This window comes from Propithecus coquereli, unplaced genomic scaffold (genome assembly GCF_000956105.1).
Source record: "Propithecus coquereli isolate 6110/MARCELLA unplaced genomic scaffold, Pcoq_1.0 Scaffold283, whole genome shotgun sequence".
Lineage (NCBI taxonomy): Eukaryota > Metazoa > Chordata > Mammalia > Primates > Indriidae > Propithecus > Propithecus coquereli.
This window is the reverse complement of record NW_012148430.1, coordinates 1,264,443-1,281,286: the sequence shown is the minus strand read 5'-3', so window position 1 is coordinate 1,281,286 and position 16,844 is coordinate 1,264,443. Positions and strand designations below refer to the sequence as shown.

Genomic DNA, 16,844 nt, shown 5'->3' with positions numbered 1-16,844 from the left:
AATTAATTTCTTTCTATTTTTAGTAGAAACGGGGTCTCGCTCTTGCTCAGGCTGGTTTCGAACTCCTGAGCTCTAACAATCCGCCCGCCTCGGCCTCCCAGAGAGCTAGGATTACAGGCGTGAGCCACCGCGCCCGGCCTGTGGTAGCTTGTTTACACCAGCACTGAAGAAGCCTGGAGAGTAAGTGGCAATGAAATCACAGAAGACATTTACCACAGCTTGTTGAGAACTGAATATTTTTCCTTCCAAGAAGTGGTCCCAAGGCCTGGAAGAAATGGTAGTCAGTTGGTGCAAGGTCTGGTGAATACAGTGGACGACAGAGAGTTTCCAAGTCCAGCCTCTGTAGTTTGAACAGCGTTGTTTGTGTGACACGTGGTCCAGTGTTGTCTTGCAGGAGGATTGGCCTGTCTCTATTGACCAGTCTCGGCTGCTTAATCCCAAGCATCGTAATCATTTTATCCAACTGGCTGCAGTAGACATGTGCTGTAATCAACTGACCAGGTTTCATAAAGTTGTAGCGGATAATATTCACTATGGACCACCAAACAGAAACCAGTAGCTTTTTTTGACAAATATTCAGTTTTCGACTGTGTTTTGACACTTCATCTTTACCCAACCATTGTGCCGAAAGCTTAGACTTTGAGAGGTTCTCATTGTCACTGAGGTTCTCATGTCAATTGAGGTTCTCATTTGACATATCTAGATTGTCAAAAAGAATCCCTTTTTCATCATACGTAACAATATGATGTAGAAATGTCCTTTATGTCCTGAGAGCAAAAACAGGCAAGCTTCCAGATGATTTCTCTTCTGATGTTCATTTAATTTCATGTGAAGCTCATCTATCCAGCTTCTTTGCCTTGTCGATTTGTTTCAAATGATCCAATATTGTTGGAATAGTAACATCAAACCTTTCCGCTAATTCACACATAGGTTGAAAATTCACTTCTACTACAGCTTTCAGCTCATCGTTATCTCCCCAGGTCTCAGGTCACCTACGTGGCTCATTTTTAACATTAAAACCAGAACAGAACTTCTCAAATCATTGACATACTGTGAGTTCATTGGCCACATCCTTCCCAAACATTTTGTTGATATTTCAAGCTGTCTGTGCTGCACTGGTTCCACGATGGAACTCATATTCGAAAATAACACAAATTTTTTACTTTATCCATGGTTTCACAAGAATTGCTCTTAAAAAAATGTGAAACATAATCACAAGCCGAACCATTCGTTTTATAGAATGAGGATGTGCCTTCACAATAAAAATAAAACTACAAGTGTCAAAGTGAAATGTCAGAGATACCAACTGGCAAAGTTGGGAATCGGACATTTCATACTTAATAACCTAATACAATATTGAAATACTGGTTTCCATAATAGTATTATCAATTTCGAACAGTAAATGGTTTTAAAATTTAACAGTAAAAGCAAATCAAAGTTCTATTTTAACATTTGTATATATTTCAGATCTACCAGTTGACCTTAACATGAACTATTTAAAGCTGAGTTTATGAAGGAAATTATCTCCCACTATTGCCATATCTGGAAACAAGAGACAAATTAACATTGTTACTAAGATACTTTCACTATTACTTTGAAAAAAGCCACTGTCTCTTAAAGAAGCAGATTATGCATGCATGAGTGTATATGAGAATGTTTTCAAATGCTAGATGAAGAAACTTGGTATTCTCCAGGGGAAGTCAGGCTCTAACAACTGCAATATTTAAAATGTTCATAAGAGGCTTTACTAAGATTAGAACTAAGCGGGGATCAGAAAATTTATCTACAGGGAGTTATAATCTGTAAAATAGCAGGTGCTGAAAACAATAAAGCTAGGGCTAAGCAAAAACCTGGGGATCTAAACACCTTGCTATATTTTAAAAATTGTATTTTTAAAAAAATAATATCAATACTTTTTATCTACATAAAAGTTTATACTTTACAGTGTGCTTTCTATATAGTATTCTTATTTGTTCCAACTAACACGCTGTAAATTACGTAGGAAAATTACTTCTGTAGATTAAGATGGCAAGGTTCTGAAAGTTAATGTTATATGTCAAAAACCACTGATAGGAAGTGACAAGTCAAGAATTTAAAACCTGGCCTTCTCACTTATATTTCAGTGTTCTTTCCACAACTCCATAAAGCTACTTCTAAGCAAAGAGGCAAATTAGCATCTTCACAGAAAGAAACCTGTAAGCCAAACCACAGACTGTTTTAACTAGCTGCAAACTAGCTGTAAGTCATTTCACCTTATCAGGCCTTTATTTTCTCATCTGTGAAATGAGGGAAATGGATTAGAAAATTAGAGGTCCCTTCCAGTCTAAGGATAAATCTACCAGACTGCACCCTTTACCGGGGACAGGCATTTTACAAACGTGTTATTGTTAGCAACACATTTCACGTCAGAAAGCAGTGTCAATAGCTCCTAAGCAACCTGTTTTAATTACCAAATTCTTCATGTCTGTCTGGCAGATGTTACCTCAATATGATTAAGTTTATATACAGAAAGCGGTCTAAACCTCTTACAGACTATGATGGAAATTACTAATCTCACTACCATTCTTTTTAGACTGAAAAAATGCTCTAAAAACATAAGAACAGTTTACAGAAAATTTACAGGTCAGCTAATATCAAGAAATTGAAGTAACATTTTTACAATTCTTCTTCATATTTTTTAGAATAAAAATCTCTTTTCCAACAAAGTGTTTTCCAAATATCTCAAGTGACTACCAAGTTCGCCAATCTACCTCAGAAGAATACAGTTACATTTTCCAACCACTTCTATACGGAAAAAAGTAACATTGACATCTTAATAAAAACATCTTCCTTTCAAATTCATTCCATTGGTTGGACACTTGTCTCCAAATAAACTCAGGCTTTTTTTCTTGGATATTAAAGAACCAATACCAGGGACTGCACAATGTATTTTCAGCTACTAAGTTCTTTCCTCATCTCAGTATTTTTGTTCTCTTTACTCCTACTGAAATAGTCTTCACGGAATACAGGCCCAGAGATTTCCACTTTCCCAGCTCTGCTTAGTTCACAAAACTATTCCGACAACGACTAATTCTTAACAATTACTAGGAAAACTATAAGAGATCAAGAACACTAAAGGTACCCTACTTCTTACTCTAATTTTCCTTCCATGAATACACTTAACATGCTGGTTTTCCTTCCTTTTAACACCTTGCCTGTCTCAAATAGAACGCATAACCTGAATAGTTAAGCTTGACCTAAGTCAAGCTGTCTGTAGTGCTTTAGAAATGTAGCCAGTGCTTGCGTCAACTATCAAAGATCCTTAAGCAGTAAAATCTTTCTTCCCTTGTCTATAATCTCCCAAGGAAATAATTATAATCTTTAAATGTTTTTGCTTTTAACTGAAATTAAAGATTTTTCTCAAGATTAGTTAATATATCGACATCATTTTATACAGTCGACACTATCTCATTTTCATTTGGCACCAACAGAGTTATAAATCTTTGCCAGTTCTGAGCTAATCTCCAGGAAAACTTTTGTATAATGATTTAAGAAACTGAAAGAGATCAGTGCCCAGGATTTTTAACGGCCTACTTGAGCACATGTTTTAAATAACCAGTTAATTTATCTTAAAATACCTATTTCACTAGTTAGCCTTCCTTTGTAATTTTTTTTTTTTTTTTTTTTGAGAGAGTCTCGCTGTGTCACCGGGGCTAGAGTGCCGTGGCGTCAGCCTAGCTCACAGCAACCTCAAACTCCTGGGCTCAAGCGATCCTGCCTCAGCCTCCCGAGTGGCTGGGACTACAGGCGTGTGCCACCACATCTGGCTAATTTTTCTACTTTAAGCAGAGACGCGGTCTTGCTCAGGCTGGTCTCCTGACCTCAAGCAATCTTCCCGCCTCTGCCTCCCAGAGTGCTAGGTTCACGGGCGTGAGCCACCGCGCCCCGTCTATAATTTAAACTAAAACAGGAAGACACGACTGACAACGCAGGTTCACTTCAACTTCAGAATTAGAGATAATTCCAAAGCGTCACAGATGACTGGATCTGCTAAACGTTTCACTCGAGTTCGCAATTTAGCCACAGATGTCCAGTGGAAATTACAATCCCGGTGACTACACTGCTTTAAACGTTTCCTACGATTTCAAGTAGTGCAACATTGTTAACTTCCCATCCTCAAAAGTTTCTTGCTGTTATCATTAAAACAGCTGTCAGCTGCTGGCCTTCAGTAACCTCTTTGTACAACCGTTTATTCAACGCTTTGGGATCCTCAAGGATGCGTCACCCCGCATCATTCCTCAAAATAACATCTAAAAACCGGACGTGCTCCAAGGGTCTCCGAACACCACTCTAATGGGCACTAGAAAACGGCGGAGAGAACTGAGCGCACAATGCGGCAAGGGCAGCTCACGCTGGCAATTCAGACGGAACTGCAGCGTGGCCGCTCTCCTTTCTCTTGAGACTACTAAAGAAGCAATTTCTCCTTCTCACTGACATCCACCTCTCCCCGGACTCCGGGTACCTCCAGCACTCCCGGCCCGAGCAGCCGCGGCTGGGTCCCCGTCCGCGCACGCACAACGACAGGCGGCGAGAGCGCGCGACGGTCGGGCGCGCCCCCGCCCCCGCCGGGTCCGGCCCGGCACGCCGACGGCGCCCTCTCGGGCCGCGCACACTCGCACGCACACGCTCCGCCAGCCCCGCCATGTTCCGGGAGGCGGCGGCAGCCCATCCCCGGCAGCGGCGGCGAGGGCCGCCAGCGCCCAGCCTCCCACCCGGCCCGCGCCCCGCCCCACGCGGCGCCCCCGCCCAGCTGGCGGCTCCCACCTGCGCCGCGGCTCCTCGGGACGCCGCGAAAGGCGGCGGTGGCGGGCGGGGCCGCGGCGGACCCGCGCCGGGGGCCACTAACGGCCTGTCACTGTCAGGCCGGCGGCGCCTCGGCACCGGGCTGGCCGGCGGCGCGTCCGGGGCCGGCGGGGTGGGCAGGGCGCGTCCCCTACCTTGCTCTAGGAGGGGAAACGGGAGCAACGCAGAACCGAGGGGTCTCCTCCCAGGCGTCGGGCACAGGCTCGAAACCGCGCCCCTCCTTCCTCCTCCCCTGTCGCCACGCCCCCCTCGCCCGCACGAACCCGAGGCACGGCCAGCGCAGGAGGGTTTACCCCCTGAACGAGTGCCTCGGCGTGGCCGTCGCTGTCGTCGTCTTCGTCGCTGCTGCAACCGCTACTAACGCCGACGGGGCTGGGCTTGAAAACATCTCCGGTCTCGGTCCGTCTCTCACCACAGCCTCCTCGCTCCCAGGACGGCGCCGCCCGGCTATTGGCTGCGGCGCGGGCACGTGACTCCCTCGGACACGTGACTCCCGCGGGCACGGGACGGGCGGCGTGACCGCCCCGCCCCCCCGGCGCCCGCCCCTCTTGCTGCTCTGTGGAGAAGCATCTCGAGCAGCAGGGCGGGGGAGGCGGAACGTACCAAGTGGGCGGTGGCGGAGGGGTGCGGGCCGGAACTCCTCCCTTCGCGTTGCTCCGTCTCCCCGCCCCACCCGGTGTCACCGCCTCTCTTCTGCTGTCACCCACCGGAGAAAAGCGGGGGCACCAAAGGCTGGGCTAGGACGCAGCGCAGGCGCCGCTGACGCTGCCCAGCGAGCGGGCTCTGCAGTCGCTTTTTGCGGCGACCACGGCAGTAGCTGTGACTGGAGACTTCTGGAAATGGCGGCGGCAATGAAGAGGCCCCACGTAGGGTATTCACATGTTATTTTTACAGGGGTGGGTAAAGAAGCTTGAATTCGGCCACGGGCGAAACGACGCTGACACCACAGCTAGAGGCCGAGGCGGGAGTTTCTCCCCACTAAGCTGGCGGCTGCCGGCCGGTCGCACCGCGGTCGGCAAAGGCGGGGCGGCTGCGCGCGTCTGTGTCGCAGTGCGCCTGCGCGGCCGGAGCAGGCTGCACCTGCGCCTAGAGCCCGTCGTCCCCGGCGCCAGGTGGGGCCCCAGCACACGCCCTGAAAGTGCAGTAGCGTGCACCTGCCCTGGGATCCGCAGGATCGTAAGACCCCTCCCAGTCACACCTTCCAATGACCAGAGAGAAATTTCAGTGCATTTTTCCACATGTGGTATTGAGCATTTAAGAGGGAACTGCTCAGGTACTGGGGAAGAATGCATAAGGAAAACTTACCATCTCGCCATAGCAGCAGTATGTACTCTGACTTCTCTCTGGGCGCATTTGATTTACATAGAGATTAATCCGCAACAATTTGTACATGTCTTAACTTTAAGCACCCACAGAGTTACATACTCTGCGGGAAACCGTCACCTCCCTCATTGTTAACTGTTGCCTCTAAAAACTACTACAGCATCCGTTTGTGACTTAATGACTGCAGTTACAAATTTCTGTAAGACTGTCCTTTATGTCACTGGTAAACTAAGGGTTCAGATGTGATCACGGCAGATGAGGTGACATTCAGACTATTCCAGGAAGGCCAACACATTATTATATAAAGCATAAACCTGCATTAAAGATCAGGAATTTTTCCTTTTCTAGGTTCCTGATTTCTCCCAACTATAAAACATTGGGTTCAACATGAATAGTAAGAGAGCACCCTATGGCTAGAAGTGGAATAGCGTAACATTTTAATTTGGGTGTTTATGGCATGAAATACAAAGAAAAAATTGCCTATGAGAAAGTCAAGAGAGCTCTAGGATAGAAGGAAGACATTTTCATTGTGTTAACTTGTGCCACTTGGAAAATTGTTATTGTTTACCTTCTCTAAAGTAAAAAACCTGATTCTTAAAGACATACTTAAAAATAATCATCATGTTTTTAGGCATCATAATTACTAGTGAATAGTATGTCTCAAAAGCAAGGCCAAACAGTGACTCTAAGAAATCCTGAAACAATTTGATTAGAGTTAGTTATTCATAGATTAAAGCTATTTTTTTTTCTCATTTGCAAAACTAAAAAATTAAAGCTAGTTTCTTGAACTGGTAATACAAAGGTTTTATCTTTCTAAATGGTAATATCTATTCTATACAATATATTTTGCATATCTGATTTTTCCACTCATGATTATACTTCCAATTTCCTCACCCAATTATTTTTTGTATACTTGCAGTGTCAGAATAGCCAAAGGGTAATGTTAAAGTGTTCTGTACCTTTCTTTTTTAAGAACGATAATGCTTCTACAGACAACTACCTTATCCTTCTTATACATACAGTGTGCTTGAGGTGTCACTTACCAGTTGGAAATACAATAACAATTACATGCTGTAAATATAAAAATATTTAAAGGGATTAAAACTTGACTGTGGCTAAAGATAGGAAAGCAAAATATATTTGAAATTTGACAGAATTTGTACTGCACAGTAACCTATTATTGATAAGTGACCTGGCAGTTGAAAATGAGTGACACTGTTCTGTTTCTGTGTTTAGATTCAGAAAAAGATTAAAAAAAAAAAAAAGAAAAGAAAAGAAAATGGGTGACACTGGAGTAACTGTTAACTAGATTGTGTAATAATGTCTTCATAGTTAGCCATAGATAGTGGAAGACTAAAATGGTGCTCTGTCATTTTGACATAATACTTACACCTACAAGTTGGGGCTAGGTTACCACTAAGATGTACATAGAGCGGAATAAACAAATAATATAAAAAGTTGATGTAGCTAGGAAGTTCATATTTTATTTCTCCAGTGACATATTTACAGTTGAATATAAGTTAAAGGCCTGCTTGCACACCAAAGCCAGGTCCTTTAGGTGGTTCAGTCAAAGAGGTAAGACCTCCAGCTGGCTCACAAGAAAAGCGCCCACTCCTGAAAAGAAAAGCAAGTAATATTAAGTTAATGATTAACATTCATACATTTTTACTTAAAAAATTATAATTGTTATCTCACAACAGCCTAGTTAAGTAACTGTTTTTCCCTCAAGAACTAGCATGTTTTAACTCAAACATATCAACTGCTGCAAGATTTTTCTCTTCCTAAAGTTAAGTATGAAAAGATGTATCAAATCATCATAAATATGAAAAATATAAAAATAGCACTAATAATAGTTCCCATTTATTGAGCAATGTACATACATTAGCTCATTTAATGTTTATAACAATGCCATGAGACAAATGATACTGGCTTTATTTTATAGCTACAGAAAGCAAGGTTTGGCAGATTCAGCATCTGCCCAAAGATCAGAGTAAAGAACTATTGCCACCCCCCCCCCCGAAAAAAGCCCCAGAGAACATTTTTAAAACACATGTTTTAATAAACTAGAGCACTATCTTTATTCTTTTTATACTTGAATTTTATTTAGATTGAGATCCACTGTCACAGTGAACAGAAGAAACACACACATTTATACACTATATTTGGAAATAAAAACTGAAACTGGATTCCTCGAGAAATATGAAAATTTGGGAGGATGTCCCTTAGAAGCAGTGAAGTCAAAATCTATTTGTATTTATGTTTTTTTAAGGCTACATAAGTAGTAGTAATTTTTTGAAAAAAAGGTTTCAAGACCAGGGTAGCCACCACATCCACAAATAGCAGAAAACAAGAACAGGTCCTGATGGAGGAATTTATGAAGAGGGAGAGCAGAGGTAGAAGAACCTGCCTGCGTTTTTTTTCACCCCCACACATACTTTCCCACGTAATTGCTCACCTCTGTCCTGGCTGACCTCTGTTGCTAGAGCACAGCTCAGCACCTACTCCATATCACTTCACCCTTCCCCGACTATTCCCTGGCTCTGCTAATTTCCCTTGTTCCTGCCACAGATTTTAGCTAAAGAACTTGTTTAGCTTGTATGTTTTCAACCCCCTCTGACTTTGCCTTTCACATTCTGTCACTAATCCTAAAAATCTATTGTTTAGAGCCCTAGGAAATCATTTTTTGTTGAGACAGGAAAATGACACCACATAATCATTTGTAAGATCTTTCAAGTTACCACAGTAATACGAGTAACCACATAATGTATTGTAATGAACAATAGTACAAAGTCAGAAATTAGTTGCATTTATAGGTCTTTTTGTTCACTATAAAAACAGATCAAATAGCAGTCATTATATACTATCTGGTAGAGCCTAGAACTAATGATGTAGGGTAAGTGTCAAAATGATACTTAACTTAAAAAATAAAAAAAAATACTATTTGGCTTTGTCGTTTTTTATATTAACTAGATACAACTGCTGCTCTTTAACTGCCAATGAAATAATGAAATTAATTTATTTTCGAGGAACTTTTCCTTTATTAGAGTCCCACTTGTTTAAGTTCAGCTACCCCTTCTGTTGAACTTCTGTCTACAACTTTTCTCTTGATCAAATATCAAAATGGAATATGATATGTTTCATTTTAGAAGTCTCCTGAAAGCTGAGCATTTGGTATCTTAATGCTTATCAGTTTGGATAGATATGGGTCTTTTTAAATTAATAATAAGCTCCTTAATATTGATACCTTCTTTACCAACACAAAGGATCAATTTAGGAAGATTATAGTAACTGAAGTTTCTTGAACAATAAATAGAATTAATCATATATACCTCCTGAATTCTTCACAGGATTACAGCATTTTTACATATGATAGTTATTTTAAGAATAATCTGGCCCAGAATTTCCTAAAGTTTGTTCCATGAAATTACAATTCCATGACATATTTTATTATTATTTTTTGTAGAGTTGGGGTCTGGCTCTGTCATCCAGGCTGCAGTGCAGTGGCAAAATCATAGCTCACTGAAGCCTCGAACTCAGCTCAAGGGATCATCCCACCTGAGCCTCCCCAGTAGCTGGGACCACAGGCATGCACCACCATGCCTGGCCCATGGCATACTTTAGAGAAAAAAGGGGGTTCCAGTGGTCCACTATGTCTGGCTGCAAACCACCTCCTTTCCCCGCCACTCACACAATGCATATTAAGAAATTATAAAAATTATAAAATCCTTCAGTTAAACCTATAATTTTGTTTAATCTACTACTAATGTAATTCTCCCCTGGCACCATTTGTACACATGCCTCAGGACACTCAAGAGACAGTGATTTAGCCCTATCCATTCACCTGACAGCCACAATTTACACTAGAGTTTTTCACTTAATGAACAAAAAATGATTTCCCATAGTATCTCATGTTTAAAATGCCATCTAATAATTACCTTGTTTCATTAAACTTCAAAACATAAACGTGGTTTTTCAGCCATTCCAACACTATGCATGTGGATCATTTTAGCTCATTTGCATTTTAGAAAACCTGGCCTTTCTGTAAAGTGTTATGGCTTAAGGACAAACTACTTTATGGAAGTTTAGTGCTTACCTTTTTATTGCTGAGATATATTCACCACTGCCCCTACTTTTAGTATAAAAAACCAAAAATGATTTTATTGTCTACAGTCACCTTTCAACAACCACACTGGTACCATATAGCCTAGCTATATATTTTTTATGTTTCACATATTACCTGCACCCCACAGAATTGTGCAAAATTTAAGATCTTAACAAAACTAAATATGAAGAATTCAAGTTGGATTTAAAAATAGTTATAAACTAATTTATACTAAAAAGAACTATTAGTAATTTGAAACCAGATTTAGAAGTTGTTTTTCCATGCTTTAAATCAACTGAAAACAAGAACAATTGTAGCACACAAATACTAATGTCAAAATTCAGAAAAAGCATACTTGACTCCTGAAAAACACAGGTTAGAACTGCATGGGTCCACTTATATGTGGATTTTCTTCTGCCTCTGCCACCCCTGGGACAGCAAGATCAACCCTTCCTCCCCTTCCTCCTCAGCCTACTCAAAGTGAAGATGACAAGGATGAAGATTTTTATGATGATCCACTTCCACTTAATTAACAGTAAATATATTTTCCCTTCCTTATGATTTTATGACATTCTTTTCTCTCGTCTACATCATTGTAAGAATATATAGTACATATCAATATTACATATAAAATGTGTTAATCCACTATGTTATCAGTAAGGCTTCTGGTCCAGTCAACAGTACTGGTAAAGGTTCTGGGGAGTCAAAAGTTACACACAGATCGGTAACCCTAACCCTCGTGGTTCAAGGGTCAACTTCATTACCTTACCACTGGTTTAATATTTTCTTTTTAACAGTCATTTACCAAAAATAATAAAAAAGCAGTTTTGAGCCATAGAAACATCAGTCTTTTACTAATTTTGGCCAGGGAAGACCTAGTGGTGGAACCAGTTTAATTTCTTACAGTTTTTCATTACTCAAAGACTCACAATTAGAACCTCTTTCAAATATGTGAGTAGAGAACTTTATCATAAAAATACCAATAAAAACAATTAGCAGCTTTGGTTAATTTAAATAATAACTGTATTATGGTTATTGCTAGCTCAGTCTCTCATTATCTATATATCCAAGATATTAACTTGGGGAGGTAAAGTCAAAAGTTTTTGTTTGCCTGTGCTGATAAGACATTCTAGTGTTACCATGTCTGAATACAAGCTTTATTTACTATTGATGGATGCTCTGCAATTACTGAAAAATAAGTAGGTTTATTTCTGCCTTTTAAATAAGAGATGTGATAAGTAAAAAATAAAAATAGGTTGAGACACTAATGATTCTAAAGTCTTTGGCTCAAATCCAGAAGAACACTGTCAAGAAAATCCCAGTAAAGAACTGTATACAACTAATGACAAGCAACATCCCTATTATTACCACATGCTGAAATGCTTAACTGTATTTGGTTTCTGCTTATTAATGTTAAAATACAATGTTATAGTATCTCCCATGTTAAAAATAACAAATTCTAATTTCATCCGTGACATTCTCACCCAGACTTATGACTTTAAAAACCATGTCTACTAACTAATGAATCTCCAGTCTTATTTCCAGCCTAAATTCCAGCTTCACATCTGTCTGTCAACATTCTACCATGGATGTCTAACAGGCATCTCAAACTTACCATGTCTAAAACAAAACTCCTGACTTTTCTAACCCCAAACTTGCCCTATTCTAAATCTTCTCCATTTTAGTTAAAGGAGGGATGCTCAAGCCAAAAAGCTAGAAATTCTCATAATTCCTCAGCCTCAAACATCCACTACATTCTAAACTATTCTCTGCATAGCAACTAGGACAATATTTTTAACAAGACTGCTCATATCATTCCCTACTGAAAACCAACAGCAGCTTTTTATTATATTTGGGATTCAACCCAGATTTCTTATCTGGGCCCCATCTCCCTCTCTGATCCTTTCCACCACTTTCTTCCTCAGTCACCTCATTGTAGCCATACTGTTTTTTCCGCTAGAACCTTGATACATCTCCACCCCCCATCTCTGGAATACTGCTCCTCCACCTATTTACATGGTTCCTTCCAGCTCATCATTCAGGTCATGGCTCAAATGTTACCACCTCCAAGAGGCCTCTCCTGACTAAATTTATTCCCAATCATTCTCTATCCCCTAATCCTACTTCATTTTTCTTAATAGCATTTTATCATTCAGATATTACATTTGTCTCCATCACTAGAATATAAGATACATGAGAACTTGATCTTGTTTACAACTGTATGCATAACTTAAAATACTGCTTGGCATACAGCAGACATTCAAAAATGTGAAATAAATGAGTGTTGAGTATGTAATGTAATGTGATGCAATAAAGTAGACAAAGCAACTATCTGCCTATTTGCATGGCAGGAGAGTAATACTGGATTCATGTTGTCCACTGTAGATCACAGAATTAACAAGGAAAGTAGGAGATTCTAAACAACAAAATTATGACTACAGAATTATAAACATCTAATCAGAAGAAAGGGGGCCAACTAAAGAACCCAAGTGGATTTCACGGGCAAATGTTCACTTGAGATATTAAAAAAAGTATCCAAAAGTTGAAAGAAGTTATGAGTTTGAGTATAGACATAAGAATAGCATAAACTTATTTAAAAAACATCTGAATCCTAAAAAGGAGCTGAAGTTTGTAGAAAATACTGTGAAATATGAACTCTTCTGAGGGGAGGGTATCTACATTTGAAGCAAGAATAAATAAGGGCTAGGACCAGTAGCTAAGAAGGATACTGTAATGTTAAACAACAAAAGGTTTCACTTCAGGTACCTCCATAAAGGAGAATGATTTTTCACAATGGAAATGTATCTCCTAAAACACAGCAAGTATCCCCCCAAAAGTGAAACAAATTCTATAGGCTTAGGGTGTTGAAAGTAGCATAGGTATGTTTATTAGAAAAGAAAGCAATAGTTAACAGGGACCAGCTAGTGTGTATTCAATTTAAGTTACCCTGAATTGACCTCATTTTCTCACTAAGTAGGGTTATTAGTCTGCCAGAAGGATGAGAGATACTTCTAGAGAGGAAACTATAGAACCACTTATACTTAGTAATTCAACTTCAGGGAATTATTATTTTTAATAAAACTTAGGAAAAAATATTTTAAAACAGGAGAATAAAGAGCACATAATAGCTCTTTTAAAAACATCAGAACACTATATGGCCATTAAAACCTACAAACATGTTGACAGAAGAAAAGGTGTATATGACTTAAGTAGAAAAAACTTTTACAGAGGGGTTACAACTGTATAAAACCATGCAAACATTTGCTCGTATTAAGAGAGAGTTTTGAGTAATTGTACACTTAGATATGAAATAGGGGCTTGTTTAGCAGTAAAAGTTCAGTTCATAACTGAAAAAAAAGTAATTAATATAACATGACTATAGGATGGGAACAATCCAGCAATGGATAAATAGAAAAAGATCTAGGCATTCTGACTATTAAATGCAATTAATTGTATAATGTATCTGAAATAAGGGTTGATGTAATTAGGCTGCATTATTGTAAGTTTAATGTCTGGAACAAAGGAGGCAGTCCCATAAATGCTCTGCACTACTCAGGATGTATCTCAAATACATTAGAATCACTAGAGCCAACTAGAAAACCCACAGAGGTTAGAGACTAAAGCTGCGTTATATAAGGAAAAACAATGAAAAAACTGGTTATTCAATCTGAGAAAAAAATATGGGGAAGACAAAATAGCTATTTCGAGTAACCGAACGGCTGTCATTTGGAAGAGGTATTAAAATTATCTTGTGTTGGCCTGGTACAGTGGTTCACATGTGTAATCCTAGCACTTTGGGAGGCTAAGGCAGGAAGATCGCTTGAGCCCAGGAGTTCGAGACCAGCCTGCGCAGCATAGCAAGACGCTGTCTTTACAAAAAATAAAAAAATTAGTTGGGCACAGTGGCATGTGCCTGTAGTCCCAGCTACTCAGGAGGCTGAGGCAGAAGGATCGCTTGAGCCTAGGAGTTCGAGGCTACACTGAGCTATGATTGTGCCACTGCACTCCAGCCTGGGTAACAGAGTGAGACCCTGTCTCGAAAAAAAAAAAAAATGTGTTGATTCAAAGGACAGAAGTGGATTTTTAGGTGGAAAATAGAGAGAGATAGTCTTTGGGTCGGTCTTCTAGCAGTATGAACTTTTAAACAATGGAACAGATTTCTGTTTGTAGCAGATTTTCCTTCTCTATAAATACTCAGGTAGATATCAGATGATTATCTAACAGGGTTTTAGGAGAAAAAAAAATTCTTACTCTAGATACTATCCAAAGCTCTTGCTAATTCCTGTGAACTTAGGGTATAAAATTTTAAAGATTAAGTTTATGTGAAAGATTAATTTAGGTTAAGCCATTAAAACTTCATATATATAAACAAAAGCATACCTTGGCCCAGGTTTTGGAATTTTGCCAGCCTTGAGCTCATCAATAATATCTTCAATATCCTTAGGTGTGAGATCCTCCTAGGAAAAAACAAATTATAACAGTCATATTGAAATTATTTCCTGCTTAAGGATATTAATTTCTAAAACCAGCTATTTTATTGTCTGCCTATCTCTCAGCTCACAAGATAGTTACCAAGGTAGCAACAACTGACTAATTCCTATATATAGCATAGAGTGCTAAATATAATATACAACAAGAGCTATAGCTGAAGAGGCAATACAGAGCAGTGCTTTGAAGTGAAATACATCTGCATTTGAGTCCTGGCCCCCCCTACTTACTAGTAGTCTTGGACAAGTTACTCAGCCTCCCCAAATTTGCTTATTTATAAACCTACTTCAGTATGTTTTTGAGGATTAAATGAGAAAATATATAAATTAGAATAATGCCAAGGCATATGCTCAATAAATGCTGTATCCTTGAATAAAACAATGGGGTATAAAAAGTAATTAGTAACTTGTAAGTAGATGCCTGATATCTATCTGTAATCCAAAGCTCTAACTACTACTGAAAGAATCTCTATCTCTTGGACAAACACATCCATAGGCTGCTACATTTAGACTTCTAATGCTTCATACAAAGCCTTGACTATCTAATTCCTGTTTAAATCAAGAAACAAATACCCAGAGGCCAAAAACTCAGTGAAAACCCATGTTTTGGACAAGTGAAAAACCAAGTAAAACTTGGCTTCAGGGTTTCAAAGCCTAGAGGGGCAAGGGACAAAGCCACTACCAGCCCAAGAGACTCTAAACAAGAGACCATCCAAACCATACCAAGTTAAGAGCCCAAACAGCTATACCCTCAATATAAGAGTAAACTAGAGGCCGGGCGCAGTGGCTCACGCCTGTAATCCTAGCACTCTGGGAGGCCGAGGCAGGCAGATCGTTCTGAGCTCAGGAGTTCGAGGCCAGCCTGAGCAAGAGCGAGATCCCGTCTCTACCAAAAAATGGAAAGAAATTAATTGGACAGCTAAAAATATATAGAAAAAATTAGCCGGGCATGGTGGCGTGTATCTGTGGTCCCAGCTACTCGGGAGGCTGAGACAGTAGGATTGCTTGAGCCCAGGAGTTTGAGGTTGCTGTGAGCTAGGCTGACGCCACGGCACTCGTCCCAGGCAAGAGAGTGAGACTCTGTCTCAAAAAAAAAAAAAAAAAAGAGTAAACTAGAAATTAAACTGTCCCTCAAAGAAAACTGCTAGTCTGGAACCTTTTGCACTGAGGGGCTGGAAAGACATAGGGTATAAGGAAAGAGGCTTTTCCTGGGCCAGTAGCACTTCCAGGAACAAGAAAGAAGCAAAGCAAATCCCTTTTTTCCCCTCCATACAGGGTCTCACTCTGTTGCCTGAGTTAGAGTGCAGTGGCATCCTCATAGCAACCTGAAATTTCTGGCCTCAAGCTGGGCCAACAGGTGTGCACCACTACACTGGGCCAATTTTTAAATTTTCTGCAGAGATGGGGGTCTCAATATTGCCCAGGCTGGTCTCTAACCCTTCGCCTCAAGCAATCTTCCTGCCTTGGCCTGCCAACGTGCTGAGATTACAGGCATGAGCCACTGTACCTGGCCACAAATCGCTTCCTGAACAATCTACCTTCAATGCAGTCCTCAAAGAATTTCCATAAACAAATTTCTAAGACTATGACCTAACAAGACATCCTGAATGAAAACCATGATATAATTAGCGTGGCAAGTGATTTTTTTAAAAGATAACTAGAAAACTCCACATATCTGGATATTAAGAATATTTCTAAACAACAAAGGTCAAAGAAAAAAATCAAAATGCAAAACTTGACAAATGCTGAACTAAAAAAGAAGCAAGACTTGTGAAATCCAGCTAAAGCAGTACTTAGAGGTATGATACCATCTCTATAAAATTTTTAAAACAAGTAATGTATTAGTCTGGCTACACACATACATAGAAAAAGTTTAAAAACATGTATAGGAAGAATACACACTAAATTTATGATAACGGTTACCTTGTGGGATGAAAGGAAGAGCGTAAGATTTGGGATGGGGATGCTTCACCTGTGTATCTAGCTTATTTCTACAGATGATGATGATGATAACAATATCTGAAGTAAAATGTGGCAAAATGTTACTATCTGTTAAGTCTTGGTAGTTGCTACACCAAGGTTATTCTGTA

At 40.0% G+C, this 16,844-nt stretch overlaps 2 protein-coding genes across 2 annotated transcripts in view; both read right to left on the bottom strand.

The window, feature by feature from the left end:
* Positions 1-5,264, bottom strand: part of LOC105813611 (ankyrin repeat domain-containing protein 12-like) — a 48,457-nt gene extending 43,193 nt beyond the window's left edge. Inside the window, exon 1 of the mRNA XM_012648372.1 lies at positions 5,106-5,264. The gene's annotated coding sequence lies outside the window, so the exon portion shown is untranslated. The remainder of the gene's footprint in view (positions 1-5,105) is intronic.
* A 2,364-nt stretch (positions 5,265-7,628) lies between these two features.
* NDUFV2 (NADH dehydrogenase (ubiquinone) flavoprotein 2, 24kDa) overlaps positions 7,629-16,844 on the bottom strand; it is a 32,336-nt gene continuing 23,120 nt past the window's right edge. Inside the window, exons 6-7 of the mRNA XM_012648371.1 lie at positions 14,648-14,724; positions 7,629-7,779 (exon numbers count right to left, since the gene is read on the bottom strand). Coding sequence (XP_012503825.1) covers positions 7,686-7,779; positions 14,648-14,724 — 171 coding nt within the window. The 3' untranslated portion in view covers positions 7,629-7,685. The remainder of the gene's footprint in view (positions 7,780-14,647; positions 14,725-16,844) is intronic.